This window comes from Vigna unguiculata, chromosome 10 (assembly GCF_004118075.2).
Source record: "Vigna unguiculata cultivar IT97K-499-35 chromosome 10, ASM411807v1, whole genome shotgun sequence".
NCBI classification, from domain to species: domain Eukaryota; kingdom Viridiplantae; phylum Streptophyta; class Magnoliopsida; order Fabales; family Fabaceae; genus Vigna; species Vigna unguiculata.
In genome coordinates, this window is record NC_040288.1 from 18665527 (window position 1) to 18678263 (window position 12737).

At 35.8% G+C, this 12737-nt stretch overlaps 1 protein-coding gene across 2 annotated transcripts; it reads left to right on the forward strand.

Moving 5' to 3' along the window:
* The first annotated feature begins 11249 nt into the window (after positions 1-11249).
* On the forward strand, positions 11250-12327 carry LOC114165764 (structural maintenance of chromosomes protein 4-like). Of its 2 annotated transcripts, XM_028050333.1 has the most exons (4): positions 11250-11428; positions 11497-11641; positions 11737-11843; positions 12136-12327. In XM_028050333.1, exons 1-3 carry the CDS (start codon positions 11315-11317, stop codon positions 11823-11825), a joined length of 348 nt encoding a protein of 115 aa, XP_027906134.1. In that variant the 5' UTR covers positions 11250-11314; the 3' UTR covers positions 11826-11843; positions 12136-12327. The 2 variants fall into 2 exon arrangements, 1 of the variants encoding a protein (XP_027906134.1); XR_003599775.1 differs by having other exon boundaries at positions 11250-11641; positions 11789-11843.
* The last annotated feature ends 410 nt before the right edge of the window (positions 12328-12737 follow it).

The window sequence follows — 12737 nt, forward strand, 5'->3', positions numbered from 1 at the left end:
TGATTCAACAAGCACTTCATCTCAAGAAGGAAGTGAGGAAGAAAATTTATGCCTCAACATCAAGAATGTGTTGCTGGTAGAAGGGCTGAAACATAATTTGATAAGTATAAATCAATTATGTGACAAAGGCTTTAAAGTCGTGTTTGAACCAAATAATTGCTTTATATATGATGCACATGGTAGTATTGTTGTGATAGGAAAAATAGTCAACAATATATATCTACTTGATCTGCATCATGCATCATTTAGCATGCATTGTTTGCTTACAAAAGAGGATGACACTTGGTTATGACATAGGAGACTCTGTCACATACACATGCAACATTTTAATCGACTAAATAGAAAACAATTAGTTGAAGGACTACCAAAACTCAAGTTTGAGAAGGATAGAGTCTAAGAAACATGTCAAAAAGGAAAACAGACCAAGGTCTCTTTTAAACCCAAAAATTTTGTTTCAACTGAAAGACCTATAGAGATGCTTCACATTGATCTATTTGGTCCATCTCGAACCATGAGCCTTGGTGGCAATCTTTATGCATTAGTCATAGTTGATGATTTCTCTAGGTACACATGGACTTTGTTCTAATGATGAAGGATTATGTTGTTTTCTTTTAAGAATATTGAATATGGTGTGAGTTGGTTAAGAAAGCTAAGTGAAATCCCCACTGGACATTAAGATAGCAAACTATCTAGATGTGAAGGTTCCTTTCACAAAGCTCAAGAGAAGAAGATGATGGATTTATTAAAAAAAAAGGAAATGGAAAGCACATAAACCATAGAAAACCAAGAACAATTAAAGGAAGAAGAAAACATAAAATGGAAAGGAAAGAAATGGTAAAAATGTGAGAAGCACGCCACTACAAGGCTAGGCTAGAAGCCATGGCAACCTTGAAGATGAGTGGATGTGTGTCGCCACTTGCTATGCAAGATAAGGCTTAAAAGTATTCACTCCCAAGGGAGGAAACTCTCACAAATGGTTGAGACACAAGAGTGTTTTTACTTCAAAATGTTCAACCCTTTTACATGTCTAGGAGCACCCCTTATATAGAAGAGTTTAGGGGCCTCTAAGCAAATAAAAGATACCTAAGGATGTCTCTACAAAAAACTAACCCTAGCTTCTAGAAACTAGGTCAAATAAGGTTACAAAAATGAGAGACAAAAGACCTAACTATGGTGTGTGCAAGGCTAATTTCATTCTAGCATAAAAGGAGACAGAATGTGTCTCATATGTCTCCAAAAAGTGGCCAAAGTGTGCTAAAAACAAAGGAGACCAGAGGTACATAGGTACACTTGCTTCATGTCTTTTACTTTATGCTTTATGCCTTTGTTTTACTCTCTCCTCCACATCATTTATGCTCCCCAATCACCATGCGCCACCTAGCATTGCTTTCTTACTCCTAATTAACCTACAAAGCAAATAAGCATAGATTAGCATGTTGGCTTAAGTCAAGTCAACTATAGTCAACAAGTCAACTAAACTTGATTCAACTAAGTAAACTTTGGGAATAAAAAATAACAAACACAAATGAAAGGGATGAAGGATTAGTGAACTTCCTTTCTAAACATGTTTAGTCTTCTTAAGCACATGCCTTCATCCTTGGTTGGGGTCAATCCTTCATCATCCTCTCCTCCTTGGAGAGAATTTGACCACAAATTCTTTAAACCTTTGTAGATGGAGCTTGACTTGGTTTGGGGGAGGATTTGTGCCTCCTTTTTTTGAGCTCTTGTTCCATCTTTTCTAAAGATATTAGCTTTGGTTAAGCCATCTTTATTTTCTAGAGTACTCTTCCTCTCTTGCTTGTGCTTTGGGCCTTCCTTTTTGGCTTGGGAAGAGAAGGAAGGGTGATGCACATCTTGCTTTGGAAAAAATTTTTTGTAGGCAAGTAACACCTTAGTGAAAGCTTGCCTCTTTTCTTTTTCTTCTTTATATTTTCTTATTATATTTCTATCCTTATTAAGTTCTTGAGGTGATAGAGGTTGTAAAGTGGTCTTTTTCCCATTTATGAAGAAAATGTATTGGTTGGTATGACCATCATGTAAAGTTTGTTTATCAAATTGCCATAGCCTACCTAGTAAGATATGTGTGACTTCCATGGGAACAACATCACATAACACCTCATCTTTGTAGCTTCCTATAGAGAAGTTAATTAGGACTTGTTTATTGACATCTATTTCTCCCTCTTTACTTATCCAAGCAAGCTTGTAGGGCTTAGCATGAGGAATGGTCTCTAAGCTAAGCTTTTCCACCAACCTTGTGCTAGCTATATTGGTACTACTTCCTCCATCAATAATTATAGAGCAAACCCATTTGTTAATTTTGCATCTAGATTGAAAAATGTTTTCTCTTTGAGTTGGCTCAATCTTACTTTGATCTTGACCTATCATGCGCCTTAATAACATAGGGTCTTTCTAAAAAAATTTAGTTTTACTAGAGGAAGAAGATTCTTTTGAAAGAGAATGGGGAGATGAATGTTCACTTTCAACATCATTACTCTTCTTTAAGATCATGGTTCTTTTGGTTGGGCAATTTAAAGCAATGTGATTATAACCCAAACATTTAAAACATTTAATGGAACTTGATGTTTGAGACTTGGAATGGTGAATGTGATCACTTGGTGACTTACTTTTACTTGGTGGTTCTTGATGAGAGTTAGAAGGGAACTTATCATGTTTCTTTTCATCCTTTCCCTTCCATGAGTGACTAAAGTAGTGGTTGGGTGAGTAACTCTTCTTTGCCCTTCTTTTTCTTTTCAATTGAATTTCAATCCCAAGGGCAAGTGTGAAAACATTTTCAAGAGTGGAGTACTCATACAACTCTACTTGGTCTTTTATGTCTCTCCTAAGACCACTCACAAATCTTTTTATTTTCTCTTTGTTAGTTTCTTTTATTTCAACCCTATGCATTTGAGACTCTAATTCTTTAAAGTATTCACTCACACTCATAGGACCTTGGTGAAGCCTTTGGAGCTTCATAATAAGTTCCTTCCTATAGGAGGGAGGAACAAATCTAGCGCGCATAAGAGTTTTAATGTCCATCTAAGAAGCCGCGGGTGGCCCTTGGTCATAATTCTTACAAACTTTATGCCACCAAGTATTGGCATACTCCAAAAATTCTAAAACTACTAGATCAACTTGTGCTTGATCCTTTACATGATTTTTAATGAAAATTTGATTAACTTTAGCTTCCCAATCAAGGAAGATTTTGGGATCACTTCCACCATAGAACTTAGGAATCTTTGGAGTTTGCTTCTCTTGTGATGGGTTGCGCCTAAAATGCCCTTTTTTCCTAGGATCTCTTTCTTTCTCCCTATCTTCAAGCCTTTGAATGTGCTCTTGGATTCTTAGGTCACTTTGCTCCTTGTCTTTTCTCAATTGTTCAAAGGCCTCCTTCCTAGACAACTCCAAATCCCGAAGCAATCTCATCAATGTATTATTTTTGTTTGGTGTAGGTGCATTTGATGAACTTGCGATGATTCCTACAACAAAAACACTCAAATTCGAGATAAAATAAATGGATTAGAGGTTAGCCAACATGAAAACCGAGACCAAATCCAACCCAAATTGTAACCCAAGTGTTTAGATCACTCTCCCAAAGTAACAAGGCAAGGCTAGCACTCAAAATCCACCAAAGGAGTGAAGCAAACACTTTTAAAAACTTGTTCAAAACCTTTCAAATGCAAGACAAGTGATTCGGCCACAACATCCCAAGAGTTTCAAGAAAAGAAAACTACTAAGACACAACAAAGAACACTTAGTGACAAGCAAGAAAAGCAGAAAAACAAGAAAGTTTAACTTCTATTGAAATTTTGTTTTAAAGATAAAACTTGAACAAGACTAAAGCAATGAAAAACACTTTTAAAGACTCTATGGAAAGCATTTGAACAAGCCAAGATTATACCTCAAATTATGCATACACCAAGAAAGATCATAACCAAGTTAAAGCATGAAACTAATTTGCCAATATCACCCAAAATCCAAGTATAAAATTTGGTAGCATAAGATCTAGTAAAATTGACCAAATGGATTCAACAAGCAACACATTAGCTCTCGGCCAAACTGTTTTTGGTCATGAAAATAATTTTTCTTTTCAAAACTAGGTACTTAAGATGATGAGAAGGATATTTTAGGGTGTCTTGAACACTTAGTTCCTTAAAAATTAGGTCAAAATCAATTTCAAGGAGCATGCTACAACAAAAGGCATAGATCTCATGCAATAGCTCAAATACTTAGAAACAAGAATAAGAAAACTCAAAGAAGCATATGACATATGACTCAAGCAAAAGTTAGACACATTTAATGACTCAACATGACATACACAAAGACACAAACATGTAGCTATCATGCATTTAAACTCATGGATTTGAGGCTCAAAGACTAAGCATCCAAAGACATGTTATCCAACCACATTTAGGAGTAAGAAGAGTAACAAAAACAGTAGCCAAAACTGCACAACATAACCTGAAAAACGTTGATTTGCGGTGATCTTGGCAGCTTTGACTTTTGCTCACTATTTCAATCATAACTCTCTCCACAAAACTCCAAATGCATTGGTTCTTTTTTTTAGAAACTATACTAACAGAGCTTTCTTTTGACATCAAGAACGTAATTTTTGGATCACTGAGCAGGCGCAGTTTAATCTTTTAAAATCGTGAACAGTTTCTGCCAGCATTGTTTTTGTGTGGACCATTCAAAGATAGCTACACAAGACAAGGTTAGAACATGAAAACACCATATTCAAGGACAACCAAAGCTCTAGATACCAAATGATTAAGGATTATCTTGTTTTATTTTAGAGTTATGAATATGGTGAAGTTGATTAAGAAAGATTTTTGAAAATTCCCACTGGACATTAAGATAGCAAGCTATCTAGAAGTGAAGGTTTCTTTCACAAAACTCAAGAGAAGAAGATGATGGATTTATTCAAAACAAAAAGGAAATGGAAAGCACATAAACTATAGAAAACTAAGAACAATTAAAGGAAGAAGAAAACATAAAATGGAAAGGAAATAAACGGTAAAAATGTGAGAAGCACGCCACTACAAGGCTAGGCTAGAAGCCATGGCAACCTTGAAGATGAGTGGATGTGTGCCGCCACTTGCTATGCAAGATAAGGCTTAAAAGTATTCACTCCCAAGGGAGGAAACTCTCACAAATGGTTGAGACACAAGAGTGTTTTTACTTCAAAATGTTCAACCCTTTTACATGTCTAGGAGCACCCCTTATATAGAAGAGTTTAGGGGCCTCTAAGCAAATAAAAGATACCTAAGGATGTCTCTACAAAAAACTAACACTAGCTTCTAGAAACTAGGTCAAATAAGGTTACAAAAATGAGAGACAAAAGACCTAACTATGGTGTCTGCAAGGCTAATTTCGTTCTAGCATAAAAGGAGACAAAATGTATCTCATATGTCTCCAAAAAGTGGCCAAAGTGTGCTAAAAACAAAGGAGACCAAAGGTCCATAGGTACACTTGCTTCATGCCTTTTACTTTATGCTTTATGCCTTTGCTTTACTCTCTCCTCCACATCATTTATGCTCCCCAATCACCATGCGCCACCTAGCATTGCTTTCTTACTCCTAATTAACCTACAAAGCAAATAAACATAGATTAGCATGTTGGCTTAAGTCAAGTCAACTATAGTCAACAAGTCAAACCTAGTCAAAGGTCAACAAGTCAACTAAATTTGATTTAATTAAGTCAACTTTGGGAATAAAAAATAACAAACACAAATGAAAGGGATGAAGGATTAGTGAACTTCCTTTCTAAACATGCTTAGTCTTCTTAAGCATGTGCCTTCATCCTTGGTTGGGGTCAATCCTTCATCATTTTTGCTGCCAAAAATGACACTTTTCATACTTTTAAAAGACTTGCCAAGATGTTAGAAAATGAAAAGAGTTCCAAGATAGTGTCTATTTGAAGTGACCATGGTGGGGAATTTCAAAATGAAAGGTTTGAATACTTTTGTGAAAAGCATGGCTTTAAGCATAATTTTTCTGCACTAAGAACCCCACAACAAAATGATGTTGTTGGAAGGAAAAACGGGTCACTTGAGGAACTAGCTAGAACTATGTTAAATGAGAATTCACTACCTAAGTACTTTTGGGCTAATGCAATCAACATTACTTGCTATGTTTGAAATAAAGTGTTGATTGGGCTTTTGATGAAGGATTGACCCCAACCAAGGATGGAGGCAAATGCTTAAGAAGACTAAGCATGTTTAGAAAGGAAGTTCACTAATCCTTCATCTCTTTCATTTGTGTTTGCTATTTTTGATTCCACAAGTTGACTTAGTTGAATCAACTTTAGTTGACTTGTTGACCTTTGACTAGGTTTGACTTGTTGACTATAGTTGACTTGACTTAAGCCAACATGCTAATCTATGTTTATTTGCTTTGTAGGTTAATTAGGAGTAAGAAAGCAATGCTAGGTGGCGCATGGTGATTGAGGAGCATAAATGATGAGGTGGAGAGAGTAAAGCAAAGGCATAAAGCATAAAGTAAAAGGCATGAAGCAAGTGTACCTATGTACCTTTGGTCTCCTTTGTTTTTAGCACACTTTGGCCACTTTTTGGAGACATATGAGACACATTCTTTGTCTCCTTTTGTGCTAGAACGAAATTAGCCTTGCACACACCATAGTTAGCTCTTTTGTCTCTCATTTTTGTAACCTTATTTGACCTAGTTTCTAGAAGCTAAGGTTAGGTTTTTGCAGAGACATCCTTAGGTATCTTTTATTTGCTTAGAGGCCCCTAAACTCTTCTATATAAGGGTGCTCCTAGACATGTAAAAGGGTTGAATATTTTGAAGTAAAAACACTCTTGTGTCTCAACCATTTGTGAGAGTTTCCTCCCTTGGGAGTGAATACTTTTAAGCCTTATCTTGCATAGCAAGTGGCGGCACACATCCACTCATCTTCAAGGTTGCCATGGCTTCTAGCCTAGCCTTGTAGTGGCGTGCTTCTCACATTTTTACCATTTCTTTCCTTTCCATTTTATGTTTTCTTCTTCCTTTAATTGTTCTTGGTTTTCTATGGTTTATGTGCTTTCCATTTCCTTTTTGTTTTGAATCAATCCATCATCTTCTTCTCTTGAGCTTTGTGAAAGGAACCTTCACATCTAGATAGCTTGTTATCTTAATGTCCAGTGGGGATTTCACTTAGCTTTCTTAATCAACTCACACCATATTCAATAATCTTAAAAGGAACAAGATATTCCTTCATCAGCTTTTCTGTTGCTAAAACCTCTCAAATATCTTTTAAAATAAAGATAAAGATAAATATTCAAAGATATTTTGAGAGATATAGACTATTTAATAAATATAGTTGGTTAATAATTTATGATATAATTAAATAAATTAATTATTTAAAGATATCTGATAAATTATCACCAAATAATATTTGTATTAATTTTCTAAATAGCCCATTTTCAATTCTGTAGTCCAATTTTGCAGAGAGATCCAAAAATATGAATATTTGTGGTTAAACCCCTCTCCTTTGACCAGTCTTTGACCTTTTGACCAGATTTGACCAAATTTGTTGCTTCATTGACCAGTGGACCAAATTTGACCAGTTTGACTGTGCAATCAGAGGTTGACACATGGCGTAGAGAGTCTCTCTCCAGAATTAGGGTTTCTGCCTCCATGTTTCTCCCTTGGCTGCACGGCTAACGGTAACAGTGGTTGCTCAAGCGCGGTGGTGCTGTTATGCGTTGCAGGTGCTGCAATGGAGGCGTGGTTGCAGGTGTGTGATCGGATTTGCGTTGATGTTGGCAGATATCAAGGCGGCTCACTGCAGTGGTAGTGTGAACTAACAGTTCTGCGTTTTGCATCTGCGGTGGAGGTTTGCTGCCATGCTTTGCAGGTGCTAGTGTGGAGGAAGATGGTGGCGCGGTGGCTCTTCCGCTGCTGCTGCGATGCAGTCTCAGGCAAAATTCGTGGTTACAGCGGTTTCCATTTTCGACAAGGTGTCAGCTGCGTGATGATGCGCGTTCAGGTGCGAGAATGGAGATCGCTACGTTAATGGCTGCTGGAACGTTGACGGCGCAGTGCGAGGCTAACGGCGGTGGAGGCTCCTGTGGACGCTACTGTTGCAGGCGCGAGGGTTACAATGGAGCTACTGCAAGGATGAAGCTTCGTGACGTGGCAGCGTTTGTTTGCCTTCTCCGGTGAGTTTCAGGCATGGAGGATGGTGGTGGCAGCCGCAAGGTGCAAGGCTGCAGGGGAGATCCATGGTGGCTGCCGTGATGGAATGTTAAGCTAGGGTTTCTGCTTTGTGGAAGATGATGACGTGGCAGTGTGCATATATGTTTGCAAGGATTAGTGCCACGTGGCTTGTTTTAATAGATTTAAAAGTTGGGGATTGCCACATGGCCTGATCTGAGTGAGTTGGGTTTAAGTGGTAGGAGGGGTGCAACTTAGTAGAAACAGGGGTGCAGAACAGGTTTTTAAGTGGTCCACTTGAAATAGGGGAGTGTGTAAAATAAAAACTAGGGTGTAGAAGTGATTTTTCTAGAACTTGCTAATTTCAGCCTTATTTAAAAGTGATTTGTAACTTCAATCAATATATTTTCCCACCTTTAAATGAGCTTAAAACTTAACTTCAACTGCATCAACAAACGTTAAAATATCCAAAAATAATTTATGCAGCTAAAAATCACTTTTTAAGACATTTTTATCACACAAGTTCAAATAGCCTAATTGTCAGAATTATCAATTAAATCACTATTTAAGCACATAAATTCAATTAAATACCCAGAATTAAACATTGAATGAGGACAACAATACGCACTCATCAATTACAGATGAAGAAGATACAACGCAGGAAAAGAAAACTGTTGTAGAACTAAAATCTGCTACAAGAAATCAGTCAGCTGAAAAGGAAATTCAGTCGGTTGAAAAAGCTACAAACAACAACTTACCCAAGGAGTGGATTGAACCCAGGGGATTATCAAAGGACAACATAATTGGTGACATAGAACAAGGAGTATCCACTAGACACAAGCTTGCATTCTTTCAACATGTTGCATTTGTTTTTCAAATTGAACCTAAGAATATGAATGATCCATTATGTGATAGTAATTGGGTTGTTGCTATGCAAGATGAACTTAATCAATTCACTAAGAATGATGTGTGGTCTTTTGTTCCTAAAACTGATGCAATGAATGTGATTGGTACAAAATGGGTGTTTAGGAATAAAATGGATGAAAATGGTAATATAGTTACGAATAAGGCTAGGTTAGTTACTAAAGGTTATAATCAAGAGGAAGACATTGATTTTGATGAAACATATGCACTTGTAGCTAGGCTTGAAGTTGTGAGGTTATTGTTAGCATATGCATGCATGTGTAATTTCAAACTTTCTCTAATGGATGTGAAAAGTGCATTCTTGAATGGTTTCTTAACTGAAGAAGTGTATTTATCACAACCTCCTAGCTTTGAAGATCACCTCTATCCTGATCATGTTTTCAAATTGAAAAGGGCTTTATATGGTTTGAAACAAGCACCACGATAGTGGTATGAGAGGTTAAGCAACTTTCTTTTATATAAAGAATATGCTAGAGGTGTCTAAAATATATGAAAACAAACACCTCTGGAAAATACCCAAATACCCTTATTTAATTCGTTGACACCTATCCATTTATTTGGTTTTTTGGTCAGTTTAACTTTTTCTAAAAATGGTCCGTGATCTGCACTGGTGGTTCAGTAACACTTCTGGATTTTACTCAAATAACCCAATTTAAACGAGTGACACCTGTCCCATCGTTGGTTTTTCTGTAAAATCCCATTTGACCTTTCTTTCAGATTTCTGTCTCCATTCTTTCTTCTCTCAATTTCTCCCGCTCACGGCATTCAAAAAAATTCATAATTTTTTTTTCTTAAATTGTTCGTCCTTTTGCTGCCAAATTTCCTCAGACCATCTTCCCCCTTCTTCTTTCTCCCTTCCTAACCCTAAAACACACCCTTTTTTTATCAACCCACTTTTTTCTCAGAACCAACCACACCCTTCTTTTAGTGTTTCTGTTTTGAGAGCGTTGTCTGGGTACTCCAGATTAGTGCATGCAATGATCCACATATATGGTGTTCTTGAAAATTCAGTTTTATGGATTAATATTGTGGGTTGAAAGAAAGGTAACATTTTTTTTTATTATTCTTTATAGTTTCAATTTTTAGACTTTCCATTCTTCTTAAACTTATGGTTTTACGGGATTGTTTATTAACTGAAGTTTTTATGGTGCAGGATTGAATGTATAAATTTTTTATTTTGGTATTCAATGGTTCCGGCTCCGATTAACCAAAAGTACTTTTTTTAATCTTTTATATTTTATATTTATTTTGTGGTTTAATTTTTTGTTTCGTACTATTTACAGTACTAAAACTGGAATGGGAAGTACTTCAAGTTTTCATTTTAGCCAACATTGCAGGTTCCTTATCCTCCACTTATCCAACATTCCAAGTTCTATCACATTATGAGCTACAATTTTTGTGTTCTGTTGATTCCCTTTTAAAGAAAGTTGAAGAAAGGTTAAATCTTTAAAGCAATTTTGGGTTAATTTTTTGAGAACTTTTGGTTTTGAATTTTTCAGGTTTGGAGAAACGAGGCTTGGAGTCAAGGATTTAAGGTGGTTTGAAAAAAAAGATTAAGAAAGATTTGAGTTTTAGTCTTTTTTTTATGCTTCAAATGCTTCTCATTTTTTTTTTCTGAACTTTTGTAGTTGTTGTTGACAGAGGGGATGTCAAAGTAAAATGTTGCTAATTCTTTCAAACTGATTTAAGCTCTTTTTTTTTGTGAAATGTTGTTGGTGACATATAGGATATGCATGGATTCCAAAGGATGACAACATCCACATGTGGGTCTATATAGTAAGCAGCTTCCTCATGCATATGTTGAAGGCATGATTCATTTAGATAGTTTAACTTAATCTTTTTAAATTAATGCTTCAATTATTAATTGATCTTTATTGTTGTCTTATAGAAGCTTGATCCTTATTGAGGCCACAAAATTGGTTGCAAAGCTTGATGAGAAGGAAAGAAATAGTTTACCAATGCTTAGACAAGTTGATTTCATTGATGGGGTCCTCCATGAAGGTCTCCCTAGCTGTTGGCTTTTTTATTTATTTTGCTAATGAATATATTATTGGGTAATTTTTCAATAATGTGTTGTCTTTGCTCCAGGGTTTCTCTGGGATGAATGACATGGATTTTGTAATTGAATCAGTTTTCATAGTTATATTCTTGTGCATTAATTCTTAATAATAAGCTTTTGAGGTGGTAATCTTGTCATTATTAACTTCTTTCATTTTCAAGAGTTAGACAATGATATGAGGAAGTGTAAGGAAGAGTTCAAGGAGTTTGAAAGGCATGATGTTAACTACCAGAAAGATTTTAAGCACATAAGTCAGAAGATCAAAAAGCTAGAGGATAAACTAGAAAAGGTAGAGAAGCAAGTCATAGTTCATTGCAACGAGACATATAATTCTTTTGTTTCTACTTTGTATGTCAGGATTCATCCAAAATTGAAGCCCTTATGAAAAAGGGCGAGGAATCCACTGATTTGATACCAAAACTTGAGGACAATATTCTAAAACTGCAAAAGTTATTGCTTGATGAGGAGAAGATCTTGGATGAAATCACAAAGAGTTCCAAAGGTGGACTTTTATCATTTTTACTATTTTATTTCTAATATAGTGTTGTCTATTGATAAAAATATAGTGTTGTTTAATCATAATTTTTTTATGAACAGTTTGGGAGGGTTCCATAACTTCTCTCCCTGTTTTACCTTACTATTTTCTCAGGCTACCAATGATATGGACAAAAGGCCATTTTCCATGAGTATCTCATTTTATAAAGGTTACAACCTTTCTTCCTAACTTCTTTTTATTGACTTTTATCTAACATTGTGTCCTGCATATTACTGATTTTTTTTCTTTCATTTTTAAATATTTCTCTTTATTTAAAACAGTCACCTACATGCTAGATGAAATCATATGGAATTAAATAGCCAACAATTTTCACTTTGGTGCAACTATTGTCGAATCAAATATATGAATAAGCCCATGAGAATCCTGCTATTTCAATTCCAAACACAACATGTTCTTTTATTTATAAATATGTTTTTAGTTCCTTTTTTCTTGATCAATAGGTTGTTCTGGTAGTTGAAAACTTGATGGTTAACATTGCATTCACCATTGTTTTGGTTATCCAAGATCACTAGCATGTAATCTTTACAGAATGGAAATGTTCAAGGAGTACTAATAGAGATTGAAGAAAGTCTTCTAATTGTTGTAAGTCTCCCTTATTGATTCTTTCTATATATTCATGCTAAGAATTTGATTTTGGCCTATGTTGATACCTGTTTAATGTATTTACAACCATCATTTTAACCGTGCAAGGATTGCTACAACATTGCAACTAGATCAGACAAGATTTTATCCATTGTTATGATAGTCTTTGTTGTCTTCTCTAACGTGGTGGCTATATATAGTGATGCCTTGATCAAGCAGAACCAAACTTCACACGAATGATTTCCATCATTCTAAATAAGAGAAGCTGAATTAGGAAATTTGGGTTTTCCAAGAGGATCCGATGGATTGATTTGAATGAACAGAGAAGTTACCCTGTGTACAAAAGTGCTTCAAAAGTGTTACAGTCTACAACATGCGTCCATCCTCCTCTGCAATTTGCCATTTGTTGTAGTAGTTGAAAGTTTTTTTGAACAATACTCTCTATCCCTTTCCCTGATTT

Excerpts from the sequence above, each read along its gene's own strand:
- LOC114165764 (XM_028050333.1), top strand. The coding sequence starts at position 11,315 with ATGAGGAAGTGTAAGGAAGAGTTCAAGGAGTTTGAAAGGCATGATGTT. Across the intron at positions 11,429-11,496 it reads TAGAGGATAAACTAGAAAAG|GATTCATCCAAAATTGAAGC; the intron begins GTAGAGAAGCAA and ends TTTGTATGTCAG. Across the intron at positions 11,642-11,736 it reads AATCACAAAGAGTTCCAAAG|TTTGGGAGGGTTCCATAACT; the intron begins GTGGACTTTTAT and ends TTTTATGAACAG.